Source organism: Leptopilina boulardi, unplaced genomic scaffold (genome assembly GCF_019393585.1).
Source record: "Leptopilina boulardi isolate dan_hultmark-lab unplaced genomic scaffold, ZJU_Lbou_2.1 LbouV2_70, whole genome shotgun sequence".
Lineage (NCBI taxonomy): Eukaryota > Metazoa > Arthropoda > Insecta > Hymenoptera > Figitidae > Leptopilina > Leptopilina boulardi.
Window position 1 is genome coordinate 1,657,594 of NW_026138017.1, and position 15,923 is coordinate 1,673,516.

The 15,923-nt window shown below is 26.0% G+C and overlaps 2 protein-coding genes across 6 annotated transcripts in view; one reads left to right on the top strand and one right to left on the bottom strand.

Annotated features, from left to right (window-relative positions):
• The window catches only part of LOC127290510 (retinal homeobox protein Rx2-like), a 390,969-nt gene that overhangs the window by 356,191 nt on the left and 18,855 nt on the right, over positions 1-15,923 (bottom strand). Inside the window, exon 2 of the mRNA XM_051319130.1 lies at positions 8,906-8,926. The gene's annotated coding sequence lies outside the window, so the exon portion shown is untranslated. The remainder of the gene's footprint in view (positions 1-8,905; positions 8,927-15,923) is intronic.
• Positions 1,303-15,923, top strand: part of LOC127290500 (potassium/sodium hyperpolarization-activated cyclic nucleotide-gated channel 2) — a 167,652-nt gene continuing 153,031 nt past the window's right edge. For 2 of the 5 annotated variants that reach the window (XM_051319102.1, XM_051319097.1), the window contains exons 1-2: positions 1,303-1,469; positions 7,336-7,892. In XM_051319102.1, the coding sequence (XP_051175059.1) occupies positions 7,855-7,892 (38 nt within the window). In that variant the 5' untranslated portion in view covers positions 1,303-1,469; positions 7,336-7,854. The remainder of the gene's footprint in view (positions 1,470-7,335; positions 7,893-15,923) is intronic. The other 3 variants (XM_051319100.1, XM_051319098.1, XM_051319101.1) reach the window with 3 other exon arrangements.

Below are 15,923 nucleotides of genomic sequence, written 5' to 3' on the forward strand. Positions count from 1 at the left end.
GACTGAAGAACATGCTCGAGATGAACGCCATTGTCAAAATCAGAGCCTTCGTTTTAGAATCAAATTATTATTACAATAAACCAAAGAAAACAGTGCTTTGAATTAACTTTGGTACTTTGCTGGACCAAAGGATGCTGATTATCAAGCATTATTTAAATGAAGAACAAATTATTTTGAAATATCAAATTTTCAAAAATACATTGACTCTTCTTCATATTCATCTAATTATTAATGTTAATAATTTTAAAAATAAAAATTTTCCTATTTTAAAACAATCACTATTAAAAAACACTAATTCATCATTATTGATTAATTTAATTCAAAATTATTATTATTATTATTATTATTTAACATTAAATAAAATTGCAAATTATTATTATTCAATAAAGAGACATAATTTGATTAGTGATAAAGATAAAATTAATTCGCGTGACAAAAATAATTTTACGATTATAAATAATTTATCAAACGTCAATAATACTTGGAATAAAAATAATATCGCGAACATTAATAATTCATTGATCAAAAATATCACAAGTGAGACGATTAAAAATAATAATATTGAAATAAAATGGAATAAAAATTTTTTAATAAAAAAAAATTATTTAAAAAAATTATTTCTGATCGTTAATAATAAAAAAAAGTTGAAGGATAAGTGTGGAATTTCAAATTATTTGAATATCGTGAGAACGTCAAATTTTCAGAAAGAAGAAAACTTGAAGTGTGAAATCATGAAATATAGGGAGATCAGGAGTAATCTAAAGGATGTGGATTCGTTGGGACATTCTCGATCATGGATTTCAAGGATGCTGAGATAACGCGATTTGGTGTTCGACCTGATGAAATCAATGAGGAAGCGAGAGAGAGAGAGAGAGAAAAAAAAATGAGAAAGAGAGCTTTACAAAGTGCATTTTTCACAAGCTTATTTTTCATCGAGAAAAATCTTTGCTTGTTAATATTCTGAGAGGTCGATAATAAACACTCTCGTTGTCCGAATTATATTTTTCCTTCTCTCCACAGCGAAAAAATTTGCAAATTTTTTCCGAGCAATTAAAATAAAAAAAAAAAAAAAATCATTTTCTGAGAAAATATTTCAATTAAGAGGTTTTGATCAATTCTCGCGACTGTGATCATTATAACGGTAACACTCTTATACAGTTTAAGATATAATAACGATCATTCATTGTGATACTAACGATTAAACGGTATTATTTATTATAAAAAAAAAAATAAATAAATAAATAATTACAAAGAACAAATCGAACATTCGTGTGGTTAAAAAATTTTTTTTTCAAAGTGAATTCTTTTTGTCGAAAGTGGGAAATTAAAAAATCGTTGTTTTTTTGGGGGGGGAGGGGAAATTGAGAAGTGGAAATTTTTATGTATACGAAAGAGGTGATCTTCAGAATCTTTACAACGAATTTTCGGCCCTGGATCCCACTCTAGATTGTGTTGCAACTGGCTTTCAGGTGAGTATAATTTTTTTTTTTTTTAAATAAACTAAATTAAATTAAATTTCATTTTTTTTAGAAATTATTTTCTAAAAACATTTTTTTTTTAATTTTTATTAATAAATAAACATTTTTTTGGTATTTTTTTTTTTTTTTTTTTTTATCAGAATTTGAAAAAGCAATTTTCTATAAAAGAAATTGTATCACACTTTAGATAAAATTATTATATTTTCACGCACCCTTCGAGAAAAAAAAAATGGTAAATACTATTTTATATAGGGAATTTTCATCAAGAAAAATGCATGTCTCTTCTTAAATACATGATTTATAAAGACCATTTATAAAGATTGCATTTAATGTAATTACTTCCCCTAAATATTTTTCTCTCTCATTTATCAAATTTTGGCTTATTTACCACGGATTTGGTTAATTTTTTTTAGAAGCTTCAATTTTTTTTATATACCGGTTACAATATAATTCAGACATAAAAAAAAAACACGCACGATAAAAAAAAAAGTTGGTGTTGAGGTTTTAATTTAATTTATGTCAGAAGAGGTTGAAGATCATAAAACTCAACGGGAGTCTTGCAGTAATAAAAAGTAAATGTAGTATTTTATGTTATTTTTCTGCAAAGAAAAAAAAAAAAAAAAAAAAATTCATAAAAATTTACTGTCTACCTTTGGTGTTGACTTTATTATTGTTTTTTCATTTTTTTTTTTTCTTTAAAAAATTAGATTTTAATTTTTCTTTTTCTTCTTCCTTACGCGAAAATATATTGTCGATAAATTAATTTATTTTCCAATTTTTCATAGAGAAAAATAAACTTTCATGCGTATAAATAAAATTTAAAACTTATCAAAATCCTTCAAATAACTTGTGTAAATAATGTGATATAAATATTAAAATTCGTTTTTACATAAATATATCATTTGATGTCGAGGTAAAATCCTCGAATCATTCATCTTTTTGAAATATAATGATTTATCTGACAAGTGGATATAAGGGGGAAAGGGGGGGGGGGAACGATTTAAAATATCTTTTGAAGATATTTCTCCGATAACTGATATTTTCTTTATATATATTTTTTTTGTTGTCCTATACGAAAAGGTTCAAAAAAAAAAGTTGAAATTATTTTTTAAAGCTAAAATATTTTTTTCAAAAGTATTTAAAAAAAAAAAAATTTTTTTTTTACCTGAATTTATTGATTACTAAATTACTGAGAAGTGGAATTATTTATTATTATTACTTAAACAAGCAGATAAAATATTTTTTTTCAAATCAATTTTTTTTTACCAAATTTGATTGATTACTAAAATATTGACAAACCTGATGGATAAATATTGGAAAATTTCCAGAAATTTAGACAAAACAATATAAATAAATAAATCATGAATCTTGGAATATTTGGAAATTTTGTTTTATTTTTTCATATATTCTAAATGATTTTCTTTGGACAGTGAAGCGGCACGTGCACATGTTATTGTTTGAGATAGTTTTGTTTGGAAAATACACTGCGGAACGTGTGAGGAAGAAAAAAAAAGCGCATAATTTTAGATGTAAATGGACCATCAGTGGCACGCATCCAACCTCCAAAGACTTATATATAAATCGATCGCAAAACGATTACCCTCCCTCCAGGCCTTATATGGAGTCTCTTCCTCTTTTAGATACTCTATGCAAAATAAAAAAAAAGAAAAAAAAAATTTTATTTCATTCCAATATAATCGACTATATTGAATAAAATATTAATAATAATAAAATATTATTTAAATAAATATTTGAATCGAATAATTTTAATTTTTTTAATTTATAAAAATTATTTTTCAAAATAATAAAGTAAATTATTTTTTTTTTATTGAGAAGAAATAAAATATTTAAAATATCTTAATTTTTGCCAAAATTAATTCCCTATTTTTGAATCGATTTTCCAAAACTATAATTAGGTACACATTGGTCAAACAGTAGATTATCTTTTCTCTCTCTCTCTCTCTCTCTTTCTGTCTGTATATGAAGCTGTGCTGATCGTCGCCGGATATTGCTTTGCTATTTAAGTCACAGATTACTTGCGCGCCACTTTGTTCGTTTCGGTGGAAACGAAACGACGAGACATTCGCAAAGCATTTTCCGACCCAATTTCAAAATCCGTTATGTAATTATGAAAGTTCGACTGCGTTTCCGCTGTTGCCACTCTGTGCGGCAAACAACATTTCTCTTGTGGTATAATAACTAAAACAAAACAGTTTCCGTTTCGCGCAGACTCTCTTTCTCTCTCACTCTCTTGTTTCTATTTTCTCATAAACGGTTTCTCATTTATGTCCGCATTTGTCTTTTTTTCTCCTTTTCTTTTTTATTATTTAATTTGATTATAATTACAAATATTATAAATCAGATATAATCATTTATTGTGACTGAGAATTTTATTTGGTTGTAAAATCATGAATTTTTTTTTGTATTAATTATTATATACTTGCACTTTTGAAAATCTATTTTTCATACAAAAGCTTTATTTAAAAAAGAATTTTTTTTTTACTCAAAGAAATATTTACGATTTAATTTATTATAATTAATAAATTAATTAAATATTAATAAATAATATAATAATTAATAATATTAATAAATAATATAATAATTAATAATATTAATAAATAAATTATAATTATTAAATTAATTTTTTATTATAACTTTTTTTTAAATTAAGACAATTTTTTGTTTTTCCTTAAAAAATAATAAGTCGTGTTGAAAAAAAAAGAAAATCAATTTTAGAAGGTAAAAAAAAATTTTTTTTAATTATTTTTTATCATTTTAGATCTTTATAGGAATCAGATATAAATTTAGACTTTCCACTAGATATTTATAAAGTTCAGAGGGGAGAGAACTATTGTATACTATATAAATTCTTGAATGCTATAAAAATTATTCAACTAATAAAAATAGAGCTGGATATAAAGACAAAATTATTTTTTGATAAGAGATAAATTTTATTACCAATATATATATATATATATATATATATATATATATACACCTAAAGAAATTTTTTATTCGGATCAAATATATATATATATATATATATATATATATATATATGTATATATTTGAATTAGAAATAAAAATAAATTTTTATCTACTATTTTTTATATTTATTATTTTAGTTAAAAATAATTATTTATTTGTTTCAAATATATAGAAAAAAAATTTGTTTTTACAGAAATAAAATTGAATTTGGCGTATAAAAAAAAATTTACAGTGGAACCTTGATTATCCGAACCTCTATTATCCGAACTATTTTTTGGTCTCTCGAATTTTAAATTTTATTTTCTCTATTTATTTTATCATTCAAAGCAAAATAACCAAATTTATGCCAAAAAAATCTTAAAAATTTCCGAATTTTCTGAGTTTTTAATATATTATTAATTAATATATAATTACATACCCAGATAACACACGTACTAGTACGGTAGTAGTATAATACTAGTACGACGTACTAGACGTACTAGTACTGTACCAGCCATGTACCTTCGCACGGTACCAGGTACTGTACTAGTACGGCGTACCGGTATGCAATATCGGTAGAATACGAGTACTATACGAGTACGACGTACTGAAAACTTTTGTGACTTAGTATAACGTACTGTTATTGTACTGGTACAATACTAGTATGATGTACAATATAAAATATTATATACCCTCCCCTTTCTCTTCCCACAATAGTATTTTCATTATTTTCATTTATTATTCAAAAGAAAATCTGTGGGAGAACTGAAATAATAATAATTCATTTTTATTGAATCATTTTTTTTATTTACATCATATATGTAACTTGTATTCTCACTTATCTTAAAATATCTGGTGTTTTATATTATTTTAATTACTTAACTTTATCAAATATTAGTTGATTATTTCTTTACATTTAAACATTATTTCAAAAGAATTTTAAACTTGATGTTATAAATTGCTTTGAAAAACATATTATCACATCCTAACCTATAAATATGTTATATGTATAAGAAAAACTATAACGAAATAACACACAATTGAATTTAAAAATATATCAATATGATCAAGACCGAATTTATGAATTTTTCTCATTATAAATGTAAAAGATTTTCATGTTTTTCAATGAAATAACACCACGGCACCATGTCAAAGTAAAAGAATATAAATCTTATAAAGATCGATGATTTAATATAAATTTAATCTCGGATATTCAAGATAAGTACAGAAGCACAAGTTACAAACGTTAATACTCTTTTGCTGCATCATAAACCACTTTTTTCACCAACATTTATTGCACCGTTTTCAGTGACGCGTTCATATTTGACAATTGTCAAGAAAGTGAGGTTGGGTTGGCATTACCAGCAAAGACTCCCAGTACGACGTACCAGTATTATACTTGTATCGTACAAGTATGTTGTGCTTCTTATTTCAGAAGTACGACGTACTGGTATTGTACTAGTACTATACTTTTATCGAGTAATCATATTTTACAATTCTAACAGTACGACATACTTTTATTGTACTAGTACCGTACTGGTACGACATATATCATTATTTTGTACTTGTATAAAACTAGTATAATACTAGTACGCCGTACTCGTAAATAACGATTAGTACGCTTGGTTATCTGGGTATATGTATATACTTATGTATATTTAAAAACATATGTATTAAGTTAAATATATAGTTCAACTGTACAGTTTTTTACTTTAATTATAAAAAAAAAATTAAAATCTCTATTATCCGAATTTTCGATTATCCGAACCCGGCCTTGCCTAGATTAGTTCGGATAGTCGAGGTTCCACTGTAATTGAAAAAACAAAATTTATTTGAAAAAAATAAAATTTATTTGAAAAAAAAATTTATTTGTAATAAATATAAATATTTATTTAACTCTGCAACAAAAAATAAATTTATTTTCTCTGTGTATATTATTATAACTTTTTCAAAATTATATATATATATAAAATTTTATTTTCTTTATTAGTATATAAAATTTTCAATATGAGATTTAAAACAAAAAAAAATTTGTTTTAAGCAAATAAATTTGAAATCAAAGGAAATAATTTTTCGTAACACATTTACGTATGTAAATATTGAAAGGACTTTACAATGTATAAAATTGAAGTGAAATATATTGCGGAAATGTCATATATAAATATTTTTTTTTTATTTTGATCTATGATTTTTTTTTAAACTATTGATTTATTTATATACTCACGCGGATTTTATATATATATATATATATATATATATATATATATATATATATATATATATATATATATATATATATATATATATATAAATACTGCATTGGAATATATAATTCCGAAATCAATAGACTAATGTAGCACGTTATTCTGCAGTATACGTTACATCAATCTGCATTATTTTTTTTTACTATTTTATATAAAATATCTAATAAAATAATGTAAAGAAAAATTTATGAATAATAATAATTCAATTTTTACTAACGACCTCTTAGAAATTTTTCATATTTATGAGAGACATTCAAGTTTTTTTTTATACTTTAAAACTGCTTAGGGATTTTTTACTAGAAAGTAAAAATTTTTTTTCATTTATATGAAGAAGTGAATTTATTTTTTTAATGGAAATTTTTTTCATATATTCCAAAAGTTATCAAATATTTTATTATTAATTATTATTATTAGTTAATTAATACTCTATTATTTTTATTAATTATTTATTTTATGGTATACAATATAATTAATTTTCAAATCCTAAACTCTGATGAGATTCGAACCCTCAACTTTCGCACAGCAAGTCAAGTACCCTAACCACTAGACTACAAAACAAGTGATACAATTTTTTTAAAAAAATAATTCGATGCTAAATTGCTAATAAAATCAATTTTCCTTTTCAGCCAGAAAATGTCTTCCAGTCAACGTTAAAATCGACTGAAGCAAAAGCAACGGGGAATAGTTTAAAAGTGATTTTTTTTTATCACGGAAGAAAAAGAAGAAGAAGAAGAAGAAGAACAAGTGATAAGTGAAAGAAAAAAAGAGCGTGTTATTGAATTAAGAAAAAAAATTCAATTATCAAAAAAAAAAAAAAAAAATTCAGTGAATATTGGGACAGTTAATAAAATAGGTAAACCACCCCCTAATAGTGGGGGGTGGGTAAAGTTGTCGTCAGCGTGGGTGCCGGTGCGGCTGGGGCGCGCCTGGCCCGTCGGCTCGCCCGCAGACTAGCACGTCGATTTATTGAAATTTTAGGCCCATTGCCACGATCAACAGGGCTGGCTACTTCGGGCGCTACATTCGGCGCCGCGGGGGTGGCCCAGGGGGGGGAGCAGTATAACGCTCCCCCCACCACGCGGCAAACCACCCCTCCAGCCAGTTCGAGCGCCACCTGGACCTCTAATCGTACACGAGGACGTGCAATGTCAATGAGGTGTCTTCATCGACGAGTTTCTCATCCGTAAGTTCGAAAAAAAATTTTTTTTTCTTTCTATTTTAACTATATATAGTTCGCATGATGCTATTTTATTTGAGGGGATTTTGTCTAAGTTACAGTAAACCCTCGGTTAGTGGTCATCTTAGTTTTGAGATACAGCAAACCCTCGATAAAAGGTCATTTTTTTCTGTTGATAATCGAGTAAGAGTTACATTAAACCCTCGGTTAGTGAAAACTTGATAATAATTTTTTTTTGAGTTACAGTAAACCCTCGATAAAAGGTCATTTTTTTCTGTTGATAATCGAGTAAGAGTTACATTAAACCCTCGGTTAGTGAAAACTTGATAATAATTTTTTTTTGAGTTACAGTAAACCCTCGATAAAAGGTCATTTTTTTCTGTTGATAATCGACTAAGAGTTACATTAAACCCTCGGTTAGTGAAAACTTGGTTAATATTTTTTTTTTTTTGAGTTACAGTAAACCCTCGGTTAGTGGTCACTATACCAGGTTTTACACTTAGAGTTACAGTAAACCCTCGATAAGAAATAATTTCCTTTTTTTAATGATAATTAGGAAAAAATTACAGTTAACCCTCGATTAATCGTCAGTTTTCTGACTAACAGTACTTTCGAGATACAGTAAATCCTCGATAAGTGGTCAGTTTGTTTGCTGTTAACCAACTCTCGATTAATGAAAATTTAGTTAATCTGTTTAGAGTTACAGTGAACCCCTGTTAAGTGATTTCCACTTTTTGTACAGTAATCGGTTAGTAGTTTGGTTGACAGTTTAAAGGTACAGTAAACCCTCGATAATTGATCAATTTTTGATTGCTAAACAAGTTACAGTAAACCCTCGATAAATGGTATTTTTTTTTTGTAAAAAAACGGTTTTCTTTATCGAGAGAATACTGTAAATAACGAAAAATAATCGGAAGAATTTGTAAATTAATTTTTGCAATTAAAATAGAGAATTAAAAAACAATTAAAAAATCAATTTCAAGTATATAAATAAATAATAATATGTTTCAATTACTTACATACTGCAATATCCACAGAATCTGAAAAGAAAAACATTTTATTAATTTATCAATTAATTAAAACAACAAAAATTAATAAAAAAAAAATACATTTTTTAACAATTTTAAACTTTTTTCGGTCAAAATTCCTCGAGCACAATGAAAACACAAAAATTATTTATGAGAATTAAATAATACAATAGTATACGTGGAATACGGAAAAAAATGTGTTTTCTCGAGTCTTTGTTTAATTTTTAAAATAGAAAAAAGGGAAGTGGAAAAAAGAAGGAAAAAAAAGAAGAATTCAATTGTCTATTGGACAAATACACGGTGGATTATATGGTTTTAGCTTATTCTCAGTAGTAAAGGTCCACACTTTAGTCAGACAAGGCGCAGAAGAATAGAAACGCTTTATTGGAACAAAGTATAAATGATGTTGACATTTATGCGCGCTTTTTTTTTTTTATTCCTCAAGGTACAATATTGTCGTAAAAATTGGTTTCTTTAGAAAATAATTTTTATTATTTAAAATACAATAAAAAATTTCCAATTTTTCAAAATTAAAAAAAAAAGAAAAGAAAAAAAAAATGAAAATTTATTAACGTAATTAGAGGGAAATTGAAAAATTTCTCTTACGCAGATAAAAAATTGGGTATCCCACTTGGAAAGATTCCCCGGAAAGTGCCCCCTGGAGGTTCTATCAGAATTCCGCCGGAACTTCCAACGTAATTCCGTCGGAATTCCAAAGAATTTCCGATGGAAATCCGACGGAATTCTGACGGAATTCCGACGGAGTTAGGACTCTACAAATTTTGAAAAAATTAATTCCGTCGGAGTTCCAAAGAATTTCCGATGGGATTCCGACGGAATTCTGACGGAATTCCGATTAATTTTTTTTTCAAAATTTTTAGAGTCCTAATTCCATCGGAATTCCGTCAGAATTCCGTCGGAATCCCATCGGAAATTCTTTGGAATTCCGACGGAATTTCGTTGGAAGTTCCGGCGGAATTCTAATAGAACCTCCAGGGACCACTTTCCGGGGAATCTTTCCAAGTGGGTATTTAGACAATTATTTTTTGTTTAGATAATGTAAATAATTATTTTTATTATTATTTTTAGTTTTTTGTAAATAATTATTTGTTTCCATTATTAAATATTGTAATTAATAATATAAATAGTAAAATTTATTTATTTTTTTATGAAAATAATTATTATTATTTGTTTAAAAAAAATTAGAACGGAATTAGGACTCTAAAAACTTTGAAAAAAATTAATTGTAATTCCGTCAGAATTCCGTCGTATTTCCATCGGAAATTTTTTGGAAGTTCCGGCGGAATTCTGATAGAACCTCTAGGAGGCACTTTCCGAGGAATCTTTCCAAGTGGATATTTAGACAATTATTTCTTGTTTAGATAATGTAAATAATTTTTTTTATTATTTTTAGTTTTTTGTAAATAATTATTTGTTTGCATTATTAAATATTGTAATTAATAATATAAATAGTAAAATTTATTTATTTTTTTATGAAAATAATTATTATTTGTTTAAAAAAAAATTATAAAATTACTATTGTATAATTTAATTAATAATATAAATATAGTAAAATTATTAATAATTTTTAAAAAGAGACAATAAAATTTTTACTTTCTTTTTTTTTCGCATGTGTTTTAAAATTCGTTTGCTAATAAGCGTGTGTGTAGTATCGTTGAATACCGATCATTCTTCCACGACAGCTATTTCCTTTATTTAGTGATTTATTGCGTGCAGTCGATTGGCTATTGTATTGGCGTCGGATAGTTCACTCATTGTTGCCAACGTATGGAAACCATTTCTGGAATTTTCACACAGTTTGTTTTTCCATTTCATTTCAATTTTTTAAAGACTTTTTTGAAAAAAATTTATTCACAAATATTGAAATTTCAATTTTAGATAAGATAAAAATTTTAATTTTCATAAATTTTGATTTTTTTAAATTATCATTTTCTTCTTTTTTCAATATAAAATTTATATTTCGAAAAGTTCGTCAACCTAAATGAATTGCTAAACTGTGTGACAAGAAAAATGGAAAAAAAAACTTAAGAGAAAATTATATTTGAATTTTATGGCGTGGGGAAAAATAAATGTGAGCTAAGGGATCAAATTTATTTGAAACATTTCCAAGTTTCTAACACTTTACGTGAAATTCTAATTTAAACTTGATTTGTTTAAAGTTTAATTTTCGTATATTTTGAATGTTTGAAAAATGTGTAAAAAATTTTTAAAAAAATTTACATTTCACGTTTTTTTTATTCAAACATTATTTAAAAAAAAAATTATTATGACTTTAAAAAAGTAATTAAAAATATAATTAAAAAATAAAATAAATATTTTGAAAATAGATGATAAATTTTCTTCTTTTACAAAAGGAAATTAAAAATAAAAAAAGAAATGAATTTCGTTTATATGAACGCGCTTGAAAATAATGTAAATGAGAATGAGTCGTTTATGATAAATTATTAAATGTAAAAAGTAGTATGTAATTTGAACTAAAAATAAATTGGTTTTCATCGTTGATTTTTGAAAATAAAATTACGGATGAAAAAAAATGAAAATATAGTATGATTTATGTTCTCATATACTGATAAAAAAAAAAAGCTTTACCTTGTGTACATTTAAAAAAAACAAACAAAAAAATCGACTTTTATATTGAAGCAAAGCATTATTGTAAAACTATAGTATATGAATTTTATGGATGGTTGTGGAATTCATGCTATACTGAAATTGATGCCAAAATGCATTGGTGATTTGTTTTTAGCGACTGATTTTCCATTCCGAAAACCCTCTCATCTTTCTGGATTAAAAAAAAAAATTGCTATAAAATATATTTTTAAATATCATATAACTATATAAAATTGATATCTTCTGAAATACACTTAAATATAAAATAACAACCAAAAAAGTAACAAATATTTATACTTATTTAAAAATTCTAAAACTTTGTGCAAAAAAAATCAAAAAAAAAATCAATTTAATTAATTTTTCGTCTAATATAAGATATTTCAAATAGATATAAACAATTATATTTTTTATATTTATTTTTAAATAAAAAGTTTCATTTTTTAAATAAATAATTTGGAAAATAACTTTTGTATATCTTAAAATATTATTATTGACAAACGAAAACTTTTTTTTTTTTTTGATTAAATAAACGTTGAAAAAGTTAGACTGCTTTAAAGTTGAAAATATACAGATGTTTTTCTCAATCAAAAGACGAAAAAAGTTGACGGAGCTTTTAGAGACGAGGAATAATTAACGAAGCCAGTTTTAAAAGTCTCGCTTTTATATTTTCATTTCTCCATTTTTTTTTTATTTTTTGTTTTTTTTTATTACCAAGTTCATACGTTAATTGAATTTGCATTGTTTAATTTTTAATTAAGCAAAAAAAAAAAAAAATAAAATAAAAAAATTCTTTTATAACGATATTTTTTCTACGCACCAAGAATAAATAAATTCACACCTATTTTTTTTTCTTCTCTATTATATCTGCTTGTAATGAATGCAAAAACTTTTTATTAATGCAAATAGCTTTCATCTTTTGCCACTTTTATTTTTCGTCAATATCTTTCTCTCTCACAGTAGAATATATATATATATATATATATATATAATTTTAAAAATTTTGATTTATTGATAAAAATGTGAAAAAAATGGTAAAAAACTATAATTTGTTATGGATAAAATTTATTAAAGAAATAATGTAAGGGATTTAAAAAATTACGATTTTTTTGACAATAAATGATGTTTATAGGAATTTTCCATCATTATTGGAAAATTTTTTCATTAATGTAGAATTTGGGAAATTTATAGATTTATATTTGAAATAAATTTGATCAAGATAAAAATTAAAAATGATTTATATTTTTTTTTTTTTTGAAATTTTTCAATAATAAAAATGTCAAATATTTTAAAAGCTCTCGAGATTGATCCAAAAGAAAATAAATTCTTTCGAAACTTTTTTTCTTTTTGGAAAATACCTCTATTATTATTATTATTGATCAATTGGAATCAAATAAAATTTATTTAAAAAAAAAAAAAAATTATTTGAATAAAATTTATTTGAAATAAATTTATTTATTTAGCTGTGAGCGATAAATTTTTTTCCTCTCTCTGGATGTATAGAATTTTTTTTAAATTGATAGATTTTTATAGTGAGAAATTAAAAAAAAAAATTTTTTTTTCTTTTTTTTTAAAGCTTAGTTTTAAAAATTTAACAACGCGAGAGAAATGCAAGTGTGGCAAAAATTTCATGTTTTTTAATGGCCGAGGGGGAATCGCGTGAAACGATATTTCATTGGCGGAAGATTTTTCTTTATTTTCTTGTACGACATCACAGTCGTTGGTTATTGCAAGCGTTCATCGGTATATATAAGATCCCCTCGTAAATGATATCTCTCACTAGACACTTATAATACCATTGATCGACGCTTCAGCAGCTTATACGAACTAGATCTACTGGACCGTTGATAATGTTACGTCTGAGTCATTCGAGAGTTATCCATGAGTGAGTATAACTCGAGGAGGACCTGTGAGAAAAATTTTTTTTCAATCTTATTTTACCATAAAAAAAAAAGATTTCAAAAATAACATAAAAAATGTAATTATATTTTATTTAAAATAATAAATAATAAAATAAATTTCTTTCTATATTTAATTTTCAAAACTTCAAATTTTTTTTTTTTTTTTAATATCAGGATTTTTACATTAGAGATAAAAATTTAATGTTATTTGATTAGTCGTTTAATATAAATAAATAAAAACTTTTCGATAAATGAGAATATAAAAAAAAATTGATAACTTGATTGACTCAATATCCATTTGCTTGAAACAAAAGAATTTTTCAATACAATGAATTTTGTTACACTCGGTTGATTTAATCTATGTTCATATATATATAGGAATAAATAATCCCCTTTTACTGGTAACAGTGGTCCGTAAATATTAATTTTTATAATCCTAGAAATAAAACATTTTCTCTCAGAATTTTATCATTTGAATGGAGAAAAAATAATATCTACTTTTTTTTTTGTTGCTTTTTAGAAGTTAATAATAAAATATATATTTAAATTTTTAAGACCATGAGAAAAAAAATAGAAAATTCGACTGTTAATAATTTAAAAAAAGATTTTTTTTTTTCATAAAGCAAAATTAAATTTTAAATAGAAATTAATAATGTCTGAACTAAACACGAGTTTTACTACTAATAAAATTCATGCCTAACTGAAATCATTTTATACTACTGGAAAAAAAAAAAAATTCTCAAATTCCGTGATTTAATTTTGCGAATACCGTGATCTTATTCCGCGAATTCCGCGACCGAGTTTCGTGAATCCTGTGATCTAATTTCTCGAATTCTGTGATTTAATTTCGTGAATCCCGTGATCTAATTTCGCGACCCAATTTCGCTCGCGAATTCCGCGAACCAAATTCCGCGTGTCCCGCGACATAGTTTCGTGAATCCCGTGATCGATTTTCGCTATTTCCAAGAATCAAATTTCGCGAATTCCGTGATTTAATTCCGTGAATCACGTGATTTTATTCCGCGAATTCCGTGATTTAATTCCGTGAATCACGTGATTTTATTCCGCGAATTCTGCGAAAAAATTCCGCGTGTCCCACGATCTAGTTTCGTAAATCATGTGATCCAATTTCTCTTATTCCGTGATTTAATTTCGTGAATCCCGTGATCTAATTTCGCGACCCAATTTCACTCGCGAATTCCGCGAACCAAATTCCGCGTGTTCCGCGACATAGTTTCGTGAATCCTGTGATCTATTTTCGCTATTTCTGAGAACCAAATTTCGCGAATTCCGTGATTTAATTCCGCGAATCACGTGACCTAGTTTCGCGAATTCTGCGAAAAAATTCCGCGTGTTCCGTTTCATGAATCATGTGATCTAATTTCGCGAATTCCGTGATTTAATTTCGTGAATCCTGAGATATAATTTTGCTTATTCCAAGAACCAAATTTAGCAAATTTCGTGATTTAATTCTGCGAATCCCGTGACCTAGTTTCGCGAATTCCGCTAAAAAATTTTGCTTTTCCCGCGACTTAGTTTCGTGAATTCCGTGATTTAATTTTGCGAATTCCGTGATTTAATTTCGTGAATACCGTGATCTAATTTCGCGAATTCCGCGAACCAAAATATCGCAAATTTCGTTATTTAATTACGCGACTTATTTTCGCGAATTCCGTGATTTAATTCCGGGAATCCCGTGACCTAGTTTCGCCAATTCCGCGAAAAAATTCTGCCTTTCCCGCGACTCAGTTTCACGAATTCCGTGATTTAATTTCGTGGAAACCGTGATCTAATTTCGCAAAATCCGCGTACCAAATTCGATGTATCCCGCGATACAGTTTCATGAATCCCGTGATCTTATTTCGCGAATTCCGTGATTTAATTTCGTGAATCCCGTGATTTAATTTCCTGAATTCCGCGGCCTAGTTGCCCAAAATCTGCAACCTAATTTTCTAATTTCGCGAAATCCGTGATTTAATTTCGCGAATTCTGTAATTTATTTTTTTGAAAATTCCGTGACTTTGTTTCGCGAATTTCGCAACTTCCGCGACCTAGTTTTACAAATTAGAATCGAACAAGAAAAAAAAAAATTTGCCAATGAAAATTAGTAATAATTTAGTAATAACACCACATAAAAGAGTATTTATAATTGTCAAAAAAAATTTTTTTTTTTACTATATACTGGGGAAAATACTCGAGTTTTCCGTTATGTCAGGAATGAAAAATGGGAAAAATAGGTCGCTTGATAAAAAAAAAAAACGATTTATTATGTTGCTGGACAACGATAAAAGTGAACTGAAAATAAAGTGTATGATTTTAAATATACATATATATACAGCCTGTGAATAAAAGATAATCAGGATATCCTTAATTTCTTTTTTATTCCTTTTTTTTCAAACGAGCAATCTGTGACAATAATTAATACATGAAAAAATTAATATCAATAAAATTGAACTAATTGTAACTTCCTGTTTGAAAGTTTA